Source organism: Amphiura filiformis, chromosome 18 (assembly GCF_039555335.1).
Source record: "Amphiura filiformis chromosome 18, Afil_fr2py, whole genome shotgun sequence".
Classification (NCBI taxonomy): domain Eukaryota; kingdom Metazoa; phylum Echinodermata; class Ophiuroidea; order Amphilepidida; family Amphiuridae; genus Amphiura; species Amphiura filiformis.
The window spans coordinates 7597477-7613468 of NC_092645.1; the positions used below are offsets into that span (position 1 = coordinate 7597477).

The window sequence follows — 15992 nt, forward strand, 5'->3', positions numbered from 1 at the left end:
CCTCCAAAGTTGGAGTGCCCCCCGAATGATACATTTTCAAAGCTTTTCAACAAATTGTAGGCCTAATAGGGGGCCCTAAAAGGGCCTCCTGACCAAATTTTGAGAAAGTCCGGACGATATTTATTTTACATGTTCTTGGCCTTTAAAATTGTTCGCTCACTCACTCAACTCAATCAATCAATCAATCAATCAATCAATCAATCAATCAATCAATCAATCAATCAATCAATCAATCAATCAATAGTTTCTGATACCAAATGCCTGCAATAACACTATGTTTAAAAAAAGGCTACAGGCTATGCTAAGTGCTTTGATGATCTTAAATTTTGCAGCTCTTTATTGAACATGAAGCTACATGAAGTGAAAAATAAATAAAATTATTGATGAGGAGCCTGATCAGGTCCTCTGATGAGGAAATGATTGTATCTTTGTCGCCCTCTGCAAAAACTGCAATCGGTCGGTATGGTCTTTCTCACAGCCGGTTTCTATCGTTTCTTAACCCCCTTCGTCCCTTTGTGTTCGCGATAACCACATGCAGTCTGTGCCTGAGACAACCAGTCGTTGGAGCTGAAATTGACGTCATCACCTCATTAACTGCGTTCATTGTGATTCAAGCAGTCTTCATGTACGGATTGTTTTCGCGGCGTGGTGGTTGCGGGCACACACCACTAAATAATCGTCCCATTGAAATACACGGGAAAATACAAGAAAGTAAGTTTGTTTTTCTACCCCATGTAACAACATTTTTAATATTTTGATCAAACCAATGTCTTAAATAAAGATTAAACTTTTATTTAAATTTAATTTTTCGGGACAAGTTAAGACAAACTTGAGAGATACGAACTCCTGAACAGCGCCATCCCGAATTTCAGCCGACACGCTCGCCTCCTTACCAGTTCCGGCCATGATATTGTTCCGAGGGCCTATTACCCATGCACATTCGATTCAGAAAATTTTCTGAACAGATATGTAATGTTGAGCTCCTATTCTATCTTTTTATCAAAACAACCAAGAGTCACTCAAATTTGGTTCCCTCGGGACGCCGATATATTTCGCATAGGTGCTATTTTTTACTGGAACTATGAAGGGTTACACCAAATGCGGAAGGATTTGGTGTAGTGCACCCTTATAAGAAAACATATTTTTGATATTCTTTATTTTTGGAATCAGTGGTCAACATCCTAAAAAAAGTGTAATTGCTTTTTATCGCTAGTCACTCCAAAGTTATAAAACAGGGCTCCAAACAAGCTCGGACTGAGTGAAAATATGATACTTTTCGCAATTTTCAGCATTCAAGGGCCAGAGCAACATTTTGACCATGTTAAACTGTATTTATAATCCCATTAACATCAGGAAAGTGACTTTGTTTACAAAAATATATGTACAATCACAAATTTAACATGACCGAAAAGCGACATGTGATCATTTCACCCCCCCCCCCCCCTTTTAGATTAAGGACGTGTCAATAGGCATATGCCTTAAGTTTGGGGGGGTGTGTCATGGGTAGATAGAACGGTAATTTGACACTCTAAAATGTTAAATTTCCAAGTTGCGTGTATTATTTTTGCAAGATCTAAAATTAAGAAACCCCATCATTAGAATTAATTGATAAATTTCTCTCTTGGGAATTGAACATTTGGTCATGAGATAAAAATGCCGTTATTTTGACATCATTAGGCCATAATATTGTATGCTTTGACTTTAAATGTCTATTGAGACCCAATTAAAGGTTCAGTGATTATTTTCAAAACGGTTATAATTGAGTTTTGATCTTATAATTACATTTTGCATCAAAATAATTCCAAAGATGTTTCATTTTTTTAGCACCGAGATAACCAAAAGTGACCACTTCTATGATATTGGGACCAAAATAGCTCAATTTCAAGCACGGTCTTAAATTGTCAATTCGACGGGAACTTGCGTTTTGACGCTAATTTCTCGTGCGTTTAAGAATGAAATCGCGTATTTGTAGACGGAAATAGAAAAACAGACTTTTTTTCTTTGCAAAGACATCAGTTACAGTCAAAAATCTCAACTTTTTGGCACTTAAAATCAGGTATTATTCATGTCCATAGCATTTAAAATGAGTCTTCGAAGGGCACACACCACTAAATAATCGTCCCATTGAAATACACGGGAAAATACAAGAAAGTAAGTTTGTTTTTCTACCCCATGTAACAACATTTTTAATATTTTGATCAAACCAATGTCTTAAATAAAGATTAAACTTTTATTTAAATTTAATTTTTCGGGACAAGTTAAGACAAACTTGAGAGATACGAACTCCTGAACAGCGCCATCCCGAATTTCAGCCGACACGCTCGCCTCCTTACCAGTTCCGGCCATGATATTGTTCCGAGGGCCTATTACCCATGCACATTCGATTCAGAAAATTTTCTGAACAGATATGTAATGTTGAGCTCCTATTCTATCTTTTTATCAAAACAACCAAGAGTCACTCAAATTTGGTTCCCTCGGGACGCCGATATATTTCGCATAGGTGCTATTTTTTACTGGAACTATGAAGGGTTACACCAAATGCGGAAGGATTTGGTGTAGTGCACCCTTATAAGAAAACATATTTTTGATATTCTTTATTTTTGGAATCAGTGGTCAACATCCTAAAAAAGTGTAATTGCTTTTTATCGCTAGTCACTCCAAAGTTATAAAACAGGGCTCCAAACAAGCTCGGACTGAGTGAAAATATGATACTTTTCGCAATTTTCAGCATTCAAGGGCCAGAGCAACATTTTGACCATGTTAAACTGTATTTATAATCCCATTAACATCAGGAAAGTGACTTTGTTTACAAAAATATATGTACAATCACAAATTTAACATGACCGAAAAGCGACATGTGATCATTTCACCCCCCACTTTTTAGATTAAGGACGTGTCAATAGGCATATGCCTTAAGTTTGGGGGGGGGGGGGGTGTTATGGGTAGATAGAACGGTAATTTGACACTCTAAAATGTTAAATTTCCAAGTTGCGTGTATTATTTTTGCAAGATCTAAAATTAAGAAACCCCATCATTAGAATTAATTGATAAATTTCTCTCTTGGGAATTGAACATTTGGTCATGAGATAAAAATGCCGTTATTTTGACATCATTAGGCCATAATATTGTATGCTTTGACTTTAAATGTCTATTGAGACCCAATTAAAGGTTCAGTGATTATTTTCAAAACGGTTATAATTGAGTTTTGATCTTATAATTACATTTTGCATCAAAATAATTCCAAAGATGTTTCATTTTTTTAGCACCGAGATAACCAAAAGTGACCACTTCTATGATATTGGGACCAAAATAGCTCAATTTCAAGCACGGTCTTAAATTGTCAATTCGACGGGAACTTGCGTTTTGACGCTAATTTCTCGTGCGTTTAAGAATGAAATCGCGTATTTGTAGACGGAAATAGAAAAACAGACTTTTTTTCTTTGCAAAGACATCAGTTACAGTCAAAAATCTCAACTTTTTGGCACTTAAAATCAGGTATTATTCATGTCCATAGCATTTAAAATGAGTCTTCGAAGGGCACACACCACTAAATAATCGTCCCATTGAAATACACGGGAAAATACAAGAAAGTAAGTTTGTTTTTCTACCCCATGTAACAACATTTTTAATATTTTGATCAAACCAATGTCTTAAATAAAGATTAAACTTTTATTTAAATTTAATTTTTCGGGACAAGTTAAGACAAACTTGAGAGATACGAACTCCTGAACAGCGCCATCCCGAATTTCAGCCGACACGCTCGCCTCCTTACCAGTTCCGGCCATGATATTGTTCCGAGGGCCTATTACCCATGCACATTCGATTCAGAAAATTTTCTGAACAGATATGTAATGTTGAGCTCCTATTCTATCTTTTTTATCAAAACAACCAAGAGTCACTCAAATTTGGTTCCCTCGGGACGCCGATATATTTCGCATAGGTGCTATTTTTTACCGGAACTATGAAGGGTTACACCAAATGCGGAAGGATTTGGTGTAGTGCACCCTTGCGAGATCGTGAACGACTTCACAAATTCTCGAACCTCGTGGAAATGAACGATTACAGTTCTGTTCCACCTACAGCTGCTTCATCTTTGGACGGAAAAGCAGCATTTGCCGACGCTTTACAAAGAGCTAAGCAGGTAAAAATACATGAAATTTAATTTTGAAAATGTGTCGTTCGTAAATTCCGTATCGTCATCATGGCCATGCATGCTTGCATGACATTGACATGCTTGATTATTTACAGTCCGTAGTTTAGACTTCATATTTTCTTAGGCATATTTTAACTTTGTAATGTAAGTATCCGCTCAAAATATGGAGTCAACTATGCTGAACAAGAATATGGATTAATAATAAATAAAATTGTAATACTATAACTTAATAATCCCTTTTCAAAACGCTCAGTCATGACTCAGAAATTCGACGCCAAGCATGCAAGGTTGCCGAATTTAGCAACCTTGCACAATATCACTATGGTTTTCGGCAAGCACACTAGCCCTAGAACTCTGGCCATAGTATCCGTTTTTACTTCCACTAGGGCCAGAGGAACTTCCATTGAAAAAATTTTTGGAGATGGTTGAACGCAACAGAACAAATAAATGATGAAAATTTACCTTTTCATTGTGTTCCTGGGTCACTTGGCATGTATAATAATGTACGTGTGTCATACCATTACCGCAAGAGCTGTAAAATTCCATTTGAAAAAACATCATATTTTTCACATTTTTGCACACTTTCCCTACCTATAGTAATGAACCTATTGACCATCATATTGTACTGTTTTGTACATGCATGCATGTGTACCAAATTGTGTTACCTTCAATTCGACGATCCCTGTTGATTTGCTGTGAAAACGCTTGCATTTTAGTTACTTGGAGGGTATTGCTCGGTTGTACAGTTGTTTACATCATTGACATCATTTGACCCCTTGACCTGATGCGGCGAGGGCGCTTGCCTTTGAATTTTTCCATTTGCAACAATCTTCCCTACCAAGAATGCTTTGCAGTCTATTACCATGATTACATGGGATTTTATGTGGTAGCTTGTGGGATACGATACATAGCCTATCATACGCTTAGTATTATGGGTAGGCATCTGACATATATTTGACCTCCCGAGGTCCTCGCCTCATCCCGGGCTCGTCATGTCCATTTTACTTTAAGGTGAATAAATGACGGAGTAGTGGATTAGGAATAGTAAATTAACATGAATGTAAAACACCTGTATAAAACAAGAATAATTCACGCATGACCGACCGGCCGGCTGCCCGTTGGAATAAAAAATACACGCTGGATTGTCTTGGAACTCCAAATGCTTTAGTTACAAACAGAGATTGCGCTAGTAAAAATGCATTTCAGCCCCTGCCAAAGTTCATTTTCGGACTCCCCCGTTAAGTATAATAGTCCAGTTTATCGTAACCTTTGACATTGCCAATATCACACAAATGTCGTCTATTTCATGCCGTCCAGATATCAGGCTAACGAATATGATCTGCATATATAGAAAGATCCGATCGTTGTCCGAACGTCAAAATTTGATAAATGTCAATGGTACAATTCTAAGCATGTGAAAGTCGTGGGGTCATTTCTCAACACAATACCTGTCAGATGATAATTTACATCTAGGCACAAAAGACCGTGTTCATGTACCGTTATCAGCCATTATTATGTTTTGATGGATCCAAGTTGTGATAATATTGGATCCAAAACATAATAATGATAAAATTGGATGCTTTACGCCCAATATTTATTGGTCTCGCTATGAGTAGGGGGTCACACATTTGCTCATTATTTGTCTGCATACGACCCATAAATGAACAATGGCATGTTTTGAGCATAAAAAAATATCAAATTGTTTTCTTCATACAGACCTAAACATTTTGAAATATTTATTTAGTATATGTGTAGTTACAAAATAAATATTTTTTAGGTCTATTGACCTTTTGAATTTTACACAGCGGCTCTGTGAAAGCACCCGATTATTTATCAGCAAAGACCAGTGTCTGGATCCGCAGAAGAAATTAAGAAATTGCCTTTAGAAAGTGAGTTTTTCGACCCGTGCCAACGATGTAGTGAATTTTAAGTTACTTTTTCTGAACCATGAGAAATGTATCTTTATTTTGGCACAACTTGTTTTTTTCTACGATAAATTTGAAAATTTGATGTTTTTTTGCCCGAAACGTGTGTATTTTCCCATAGGAAACGCCGTCCAAGGGTGAAATTTTGATATGATGACTGTAGATGATGAGTTACCCTACTGTGTGCCACATGTGCAATCAAATTGAGACTCCTTTTTCCTGAATCTCCACAAAAATATCTTTCTTTAGACGTAAACAAGAAATTTCTAGGATGTTGGGTTCAAAAATGGCAATATATTGAAACATTTGTTTTTTGGCCATTTTCCTGTGTATTTTCCCATATAGAAATTGTTGACCTTACTTGTGAAGTTTTCATATTTTTCCATTTCTGGAGTGTAGTTATCAACATATTATGACCAACTTGTTGTTTTTATCTACTGCAGTGGTCCAACTTGAAGTCCTAGAGTTGTTTTACCTTGAATATGGATGTACAAAGTTGATATTTTTATTCCGAGGGTGTCCGTAACTTGCTGTTTCATTCTGTAGCACTTTTTTACATTGAGCGGCAATTTCCTTGATTTTCTAGATTTTTCCCACTTTGGAGGCAATTTCTCACAATATTTTGATGCACATGAAGCTTTTGTTGTTGTTTTTGTGTTTCAACCCAAGGGTTAGAGTTGGCTTAGTGTAAATGCAGCCATTCACAATTCATATTTTTAATCTGAGATTGTCGTAAACCTGCAATTTTATTCTGCAAGGGGTTAAAATGAGAGTGCGACGATCCTTGATTTTGGTGTTTTAGTCCATATTTGGAGTAATCTTTTTCAAAAACTGAAGCAAATGATGTACCTCTTGACATATATCTATGTTGAAAGACTCAGTTATACAGCAACTTAAAGTGAAAATCAGACATAGGAAGCATATAATTTTGATTTTTTTAGTCTTCAAACATGCCATATTGTCGAAAACATGCGTTTTTATCCAAATCATGCTGAAAACAGCAATTTTTTTTTTTTTTTAAATTTGCGTAACTCGAAAACGCTTTATCCAATTTGAACCATTTAAATTGCTATCTTCATCTTTTTGCAAGATGCTTCTGAAAAACTTAATGCCAAACATTTATATTGTAGATAAAATAATGATGTGACCCCCCTACTATGAGTTGTAAAATATTGGACTCGACTACGTCTCGTCCAATATTTTAAAACTCATAGCTTGACCAATAAATATGGGCTCAACCGATCCAATTTTATATCAAACATGGCAGAGTAGGTCCCGGATGGTCGGTACATGTTCCTATCTCCACAACGTTATACCTTTCCAACAAGGAAAGAGATACAAAAGGCGAACGTCTAAAGCACACCAAGGTTCTTCAACTTTGATCCAGAAATCTACTTCTAGTATTGGATTTCTGGGCAGACCATTTCAGGTATCGTGCCCAGTGGTGCAAAACATCACATCTGGTGTAGGACAAACATATTAATTATTAAATAGTTATACTGATGTGGTGATCAATGAACTAAAGCAAAAATTAAAGTACTCGAACTCAAAGACAATGGTTGAAGAACCAAGGAAAAATAACTGAGGGTGCATCTACCACAACAACACGATAGTTACTGTGTGGATAGAGAATAGAAAGAACATGGAATTATAACTACTTCTCAGTCTTCTGTTTAATGAATTGTCGCCAATTTTACACATTATTTCAAACAATTAAATTTATGATGACTCTGCACGTTGTCCTCTTAGTACCGTACTAGACCGGCCACAACCCCAGACTTGTTCATAATACGGGAGGTCATTTGCGCCCATAAATGTTAGGCCTATGTCAAACTTGGTATTTTGTACATATTGTACAGCTATCGTTCCTACCCTATATATTTATATTTTTGATGTGTTTTTGTATTTTGTAAAGCCGGCGCTTTTCAGCCTACATATATGCTGCCTGCCGGCTATTTGTATACCGTGAATAAATAAATATGACGAACCGACATACCTGCTGTAAATCAAATTGTCTGCAAAAAAACGGTCATCGCTGGTATCTTTCATGGAGAAAAAGGACACTATTCACGCCGGAACATGTCGAAAACACGTACCACAATCCTCCTCACGCATGATAAACAAGCTATGTTCATTGTTTAATTGTAACCTGCAGCTGTTCGCAAGAACACTTTCCAGGGTTGTTACCAGGCCTGAGACACACTGGCGCTAGTTTGAGGACAATTACTTAAGGGGGTACTACACCCCTGTGGTAAATATGTGACTATTTTTGCATTTTTCTCAAAAAATAATAACACACTGGTAACAAAAGTTATGTATATTATTGGGGCAAGGAATCCAATTACTACACTGAAATTTCAGTGACTCAAGATAAGCGGTTCAGTATCGAAAATGAGGTACATCCTAGCGGTACCTTATTTCTTATCATAAATAACGAACCACTTGTCTTGGGTCACTGAAATTCCAGTGTAGGAATTGGATTCCTTGCCCCTCCTATAATATACATAACTTTTGTTACCAGTGTGTTATTAGTTTTTGAGAAAAATGCAAAATTTCCTAGACACAAATTTATCGAGGGGTGTAGTACCCCTTAATGTCATGCAGAAAATGCGAGATGAGTCACCATTTTGTGACTCGTGCAAGCTAACGCAAACAAAATATTCTCTCCGCCCCCTCCCCATCCGTGCCTGAAATTATAAGTATTTATGTATGTATAGTGTAAGTAAATAAATTATGCTTTCAATTTTGTTTGCTTATTCAGATTGCCGCAAAGATCGGAGGATCTGCCGGTGCAGCATCGGCTGCCATACCCGGCGTTGCAGGAGATGCGAGTGGGGGTATTAAAAGACCGTTGGACGATACAAGCTCAGATATGGAACCGGAGAGAAAACAAGTCATGCACAATGATCGTAAGTAGAAATAGGGCCCAGTCTCACAACTCTAGGTCTACAGGGCTCAAGGTAACTTTGTTATTTTAAGCTTGACAAAATGCCCGGGGAAGAGGGCATTAAGATATGATGGCATACATATGTGTGATCAATTGTTTTTGAGTTTTCTTCTTACAGTTACACTAAAATTTGAACTCCGATATATTAGTTGGTTTCCAGGTTGAATCAACCTTTTAAAATCTATGATCAAATTGATCAATGATCACATGGCATTTACATCATCAAATGGAAAGATTTTCTTACAATAAGGTTTGGGCAGTGGAGTTGTTGGTAGGCTTCTCTTCAACTTGGTTCACAAGAATCAAATTTAATGCTCCTGATGAATTCACATCCTTTCTGCAATTCTGATCTGATTCTGGTCAGATGAGTTTGTGAGAATCAATATGATCAAGCAAACTAAAAATTACAACAAAACTTAGTATTAGACCTGTTATCGATTGTTGTATGTGTCGTATTATCGTTGATTTGGCCATAAATCCGACATTTCAAAAGAAATTTTCCTTTTTCGACACTTTACAACACTCATCAAAAAAGAAAAAAATGAAATTTCCATGCTATTTTGTCCAAATAAGCTTACCATGCGACAGTATACAAAAATTACCCCCCGAAGTTGACCCGAACCCGGAAGTAGAACGAACCAGGAAGTGTGTTTACACTGGAAGTCGGTGATCGTAATTCATTTTGGTGTGATTTTAAGCTTATCTATCGACTTTTCAGGATTTTTTTCTCATTACGAGTTTCGACACATGTCGATTGTCGTAATTTTTCCCCGACACAGTGTTGAATTAGAAATCATGTGTCGATAACAGGTCTACTTAGTATTAAAGTAGACACAATCTTGTCTATTTTTGAAAATGTGAGTTAATATAATGACACAAACTTAAGGCTATCAGATACTGAAAACACCAAAGTTCTAGCATACTTGGTTCTTAAGTTATGTGATGTCTATTTTCTTGTACATGTATTTTTTTTGTTTTTTTACTTGAAGTTATCTCATTTTCAAATGTACCACCTTTGGGCTCCATAGTCCAGCTTGTGTCACATGACTATCTTTCTGATGCCAGTGTACCGGTCCGGTACTTAAATATTGAATTAAACAGCTTTCTAAGTACTACATTTTGAATTCCATTCTACATTTTCTACATTTTCTTCATTTTCCCCCAGCAATTGTGGCACAGTTAGCAGCTATGCAAAGAGCGGGAGGGTAAGTACACATCTGTGAAGGGGTTCGTGTAAGAAGGTCTTATCTGCAATTTAGCTGCCCTATCAGACATTGGACACTTTCTGCATTCTGCATGACATGTGGTGGCTATTGCAGAACAGGCCTTCCTGCATTGTGTATGCACAAGTGGGAATTGGATGTGTGGTTACATTTAACTAAAGTCTGCACAGAAAGTAACTCAGCTGTTACAAATACGCCTATAGCTTCAGAACTAATAATTGTTTTCACAATATTTCAACATAGAATGAAGGATAATTTATTTACGCGGAGTTTGATAGCCCATTCGTCCAATTTCGTTCAATATTAGGCACATGAAAGTCAATTCCGAGTTTATCGTCCCTTTTTTTTCCCAGGTTGGTGAGGCGACTTTTTCATTTTTCATTTTTCATTATTTCATCAGATTTCATTATTGACCTAAAGTGCATGTTGATTTAAAGCCACACTCATACATGTTATTTATTAACATGTTTTCATATGGGTAGAGACTAGAAAAGTTAGAAAAGAGCCTGGTTTTGCTTCCAAGTTATAAATTTATATGTTTTACAAACAAAAATATATGTTTCCAATTGCTAAAACTGGTTAAAACACTGATACTTTGAAAATAATGAATTATTTTGGCATTTTTGAAAATTTGACGCGGTGTTTTTGGTGTCCAAAAAGTGACGCGGGCGGGGGACGATAAACTCGGAATCGACTTTCATGCGCCTTAACAACACAGCAGTGTTTTGAAAGAAAAATGCCAGAATTTAAAAGTTGCAGCTATTTGTATTGATTTGAAGTCAGCGCGAAGATAATGGAGGGTTTTACGTGCCACAATGCTGCGTAATAGCCATTGATCGCTGTAAACTCAGTGCAACTTTTAAATGCGGGTATTTTTCTTTAAAAGCACTACTGTGTTGTTAATATTGAAACATATTTGACAAATGAGGTTACAAAATACGCATTTTTTATAAATTACCCTTCTATGTTGAAATATTATGAAAACAATTATTAGTTCTGAAGCTACATGTATAGGCGTATTTATAACAGCTGAGTTACTTTTTGTGCAGACTTAAGGGATCTGGAATGAGCGTTTTGAGCGTTTCGACAGTATTATTTGTGGGACATGAGAGCACCTCAGACGTATCGAATTGCGTTCTGAATACGAAGCATGTCTTTCTGATCAATATCAAATAATTTTCATTTTTTGAAAATCACGATATAATACAAATTTTATGACAAATTATTAACATTTGATATTTTTCAAATTTTTGATATATAACAGTCCTCGAAGTAAATTTTACAAATCTAATGATATATTCTTAAAGTGTATGTAGCTGGTAGGAAAAGCCGATGATCAATTGAAATTTTGACCTTTCATATTGAAGATATGGATTTTTTTCCCAAAAGGCGTAATTTTTTTGGTGTTTTGGGAAAAAAATCCATATCTTCAATACTGAAAAGGTCAACATTTTCAATTGATCGTCGGGTTTTCATCCCACCTACATACACTTTAAGTATAAATCATCAGATTTATAAAGTTTACTTGAGTACTGTTAAATATCAAAATATCAATTTTAATGATTTGCCATAAAATGTGTATTACGTTGCAAATTTCAAAAAATCAAAATTATTTGATATCAGAAGGACATTCTTCGTATTCAGAATGCAATTCGATAGGTCTGATGTGCTCTAATGTCCCACAATAAATACTGTCCAAACGTTCATACCCTTCCCTTAAGATGCGTATGAATGGAATATATTGGCATGTTGTTATAATTCCCAGCTGCTTGTTGGAATGTGAAAAGCAGGAATAGAATGTTAAAGGAAGTCTCCGACAATTACAACATTATGCCTTATATGTTAGGAAAATTATTATCCAGCATGAATCACATGGGTTTTATTCTAAACAAACTCATAGTGACCATAAAAACGGCTGTGTCTCCACACCCGATATTCAAATTGTCTAGTACAATGGAGGCTGGCGACAGTGAGCACAAATAACCATGATGTCATTTCACTAGACAATTTCGGCGCAGGAATTTTGAACACCGCGTGTTGAGAGACGACTGGTTTTATTCGTTTTTTATGATCAATACGCATTTGTTTTAAATAAAACCATGTGATTAGTGCTTGATAATTATTTTTTCAACAAAGGCATAATGTTGTGTTTGCGGGAGACCTCCTTTAAGTAGCGCAAACATTTCTACTTAAAATTTTTTAAATAAAAATCCTGACATAACTTGTATATTACTGAAGCTCTTTTGCCTTGGTTTGCATGTAGACCTGTGTTAATTCAGAAGAGGTGTCATGGTTGGCTGATTGAATCAGGTCCTTAAAATATTGAAATCTTGTTTGAATATAACATGTTTGTAAATCTGCAGTTTGAAGCTTTTTCAATATTGACATATCTAAATTGATGTTACTTTCATATTAGCTGCTGGGAACATGAAAAGTGCTAAGTAAATGTATCACGAAAATACCTACTTTTACAGTAAACTTGTAAGGTTGCTTTGCATGACTGTCTGTAGAGTTCTTAGGTAGCATGGCCTGTTTCTTTTCATGCAATGATCAGGCATCAGCAAAGGAAGTTTGCTCAAAGTTATTTTTCATAAGTCTTTTGCGAGAGCTCAAGACTACAAAATAGTCTTTCCCTTGATGCAATGGTTCAGTGTCTAGAGTTACCATACTATGGAATAATTGGAGGTTTGTAGGGAAGACAGAATAAAAGAAAGTCATCATTAAGGCATAGATCAAAGTATTTGTAAATTATGAATTAACATTTTCCCTGTTGGGTACATTTCTGTGGGATTCAGGATGGGAAAGAATCTGGAAAAGGATGTGGCCACAGGGTGGTAGCGCAAGAGAATAATTTAAATTTTCTGTAAAAATAGACACCCCTGCTCTGTCGGGCCTGGAGCTCTGTACCATCCAATATCCAGCATTCTGCCATGACCAATCCTCTTGCATCCCATGCAGTACGATTTTACACCTCTCCCACTGCAATAGATTTGCTTTACATTTTCCTAATCTTTCTTCCTATACTAGTAGTTTAAAAAACAAAAAGATTCTATCCACGGTTGCATTTCAGCACATCACATCAAAGCTCCCATTGGGCGCCCCATTACTTTTTTAAGGCATTTTTATTTTAAAGAAAACTGTCAGATTCACCTGTGCCAACAATAATCTGGCTTGCATTGTTTCAGTTTGCTGTTTTATTTCATGTTTTGCTCTGTGTATGTAAGAAACTGTTCACATAATTGGTGATACATGTCCGTACATTTACATAAATTAAATGACATAAAGCGTAGATCATCCTTCAACAGTCAAGAAATCAATTAATATTCCGATTGCCTTTTTAATTTTGTATTCAATTACATTGAAAACCATGTCAAATGCTTGAGCATATCTTGTTATTCTCCCAGTAGATGACTGAATTGTGGCTGTGTTTGTCCACTTTGACATCAGTTGTTTGCTGCTGCTCCAAAGCACAAAAAGTGTTCGCAAAATTGCAATTTATTCATGTGTGCGCTCGCAAAACAACTGAACTGCCTCTGGGCATTGTCGTCTCTGACTGCACTATACTTTCGTTTCATCTTACATCGAGTTTGGTAGTGACAAGACGGCAGGTGTGCGATTTTGCTGGTCACAGGATAGAATAGCATGCACCAACCTGCATAGCTTGTACACAGTCATACAAGGGGTGGCATGTCATTACCAGTATGCATAAAAGTGCTGATGTCACTATTAAACTCGAAGGGAAACAAAGTGTAGGTGAAAAGCACATTGGCCCAAAAATGGTCAAGCAGACCCAACCTGAAATTTGAAAAAGATAGGCTATACATGTACACTACCCGATTCCTATCGCGGTCACCTGCACAGGTACACCATCGCTAAGGTACTGTACAGTATCACTCCTGGTAGGTTCTGTGCAGTAGCAGCGTAGGTACTCTGTGTGTACCAGTCGGGTACCTTGGCGACGGCGTACCTGTGCAGATGGCTGTAATAGGAATCTTGTAGCATAGTTGACATTTTATGAATCAAACTCTTCCCCCTTCCAATATTTGATCGATGGCAACCAACATTTTGTACGCATTTATTAAGAAGACAGAGACAAATTATTACCCATACTTGATTATTGATTATAAACATGCAACTAACACCCTTCTATTCGAAAAGTTTGAAACACCAGGGCCTAGATTTCGACAAGAATCACAGAATCGATTCTCGTAAGATTCGTTTGCGAGAATCAACTCTCATTGTATCATACAGTAAGTGCAGTGACTATGGTGGATTTTGATTCTCGCAAACCAAAAAAAATGTGCAGTGATTTATAGCTAGACGTTGATCCACAAGCCTCAGCACACATTACCAAGACGAAATCTAGGCCCTGAACACCATGCTCTTATTTTGACTCCTGTAGCGACATGAGGGCATCCCTATGGCAGAATGACGGAAAGAAGTGCGATGGGGAAATTCGACCCAGCAATGTATGTTATATAGTCAGTGACTCGTACTCCATTCCTGTTGTTTTCTTCATTCAAATGTTTCTTTAATTAGCAATCTTTATGTTGAACAACATTGTACAATTAATTCCACCATGCTAGTGTTTTTGTTGTCGTTGTTTTGCCTGTCATTTGGGAACAAGTCCAGAATCACTGGGGTGCACCATATTGGGATTTGTCAACCAAATTAATTTTGTGTCAAATTAAAAATTTTACTAAATTCACATTGGATGTTTATTCTAATTATTTGAAAACTGGAAACTGAAACATCATGCATATAAAGTTCCGTCCCGTCGCACTAAAGTTAATTTTTTGTTACTTCCGTGGTCTGTTCGCCGAGCGTAAGCGAAAAACACAGAAGTGATTAACAATCACACTAATAGGCTGATCAACAGTCTTGACAACAAGATGGCTGACCCATTGGTCATCGGTGCGTAGAAGGGGAGGAGACCTCGCCACTTTAATGATCGCAGATCACAAAGGCGTACCCGGACCAGGGAAGAAATAAAAAATTTACTGTAGCATTTCAGTTTGTTATAGTAACAGAAATTTTAGGTTGTAAATTTACAATGCCCGGCTTATTTTCAGGATTGCGATCAATCATACTCATTCTGTGATTATTGAAGGGGTTCAATTGTACTTGCATGCCTTAGAAGATGAGGCCTGAAAAAGGAAATGTGCATGCCAAAGTAATTTTTTCCTTGTAGGCATATCCGGCAATCAGCATAGAATAAATATTTACAGAGCAGGCCATACAATTTAGGAGAATCTGCTTTTGCGACTGAGATGTCTGTGCAAGATTGACATTTCTATGCATTTCAAGCGCCACAAATAGGGTCGCTTCCACTGCACCTTTGATTACTTCATGCTGAAAGAGGGAGCGAGAACAAATCAATCAATCTCAGTACCACTCCCAACATGCGATACGCAAGGTACATGCAACTAAAGCTAATTGACCCTTTGCATGGATCCTCCGTCCTGCTACCAAAACGAGATTCTCTGTGCAAATGCATGCTCAAAAAGTGCATTTTTGTTTTTCTCGCTGTTCTAACAAGGCGCCAACGACTTTTTATGTACATGTTATATAAATCGCCTGCTTGATAGGCGTATGCATGCAAAACACACACGTTGGGATAGACCATTGTTTAGAGAAAATTATGCAAAGTGGCAATAGCTCGATCTGTTCAAAATTTCCTCGACACCCATTACATGTATTATACATGTACATGTAATGTGTCCCAGGCAGTGTGTTATACATTT

At 36.8% G+C, this 15992-nt stretch overlaps 1 protein-coding gene across 1 annotated transcript in view; it reads left to right on the top strand.

Annotated features, from left to right (window-relative positions):
* The first annotated feature begins 562 nt into the window (after window positions 1–562).
* Window positions 563–15992, top strand: part of LOC140139718 (far upstream element-binding protein 1-like) — a 48944-nt gene continuing 33514 nt past the window's right edge. Inside the window, 5 exon segments of the mRNA XM_072161421.1 lie at window positions 563–652; window positions 4007–4141; window positions 8840–8987; window positions 10191–10230; window positions 14651–14717. Coding sequence (XP_072017522.1) covers window positions 4052–4141; window positions 8840–8987; window positions 10191–10230; window positions 14651–14717 — 345 coding nt within the window. The 5' untranslated portion in view covers window positions 563–652; window positions 4007–4051.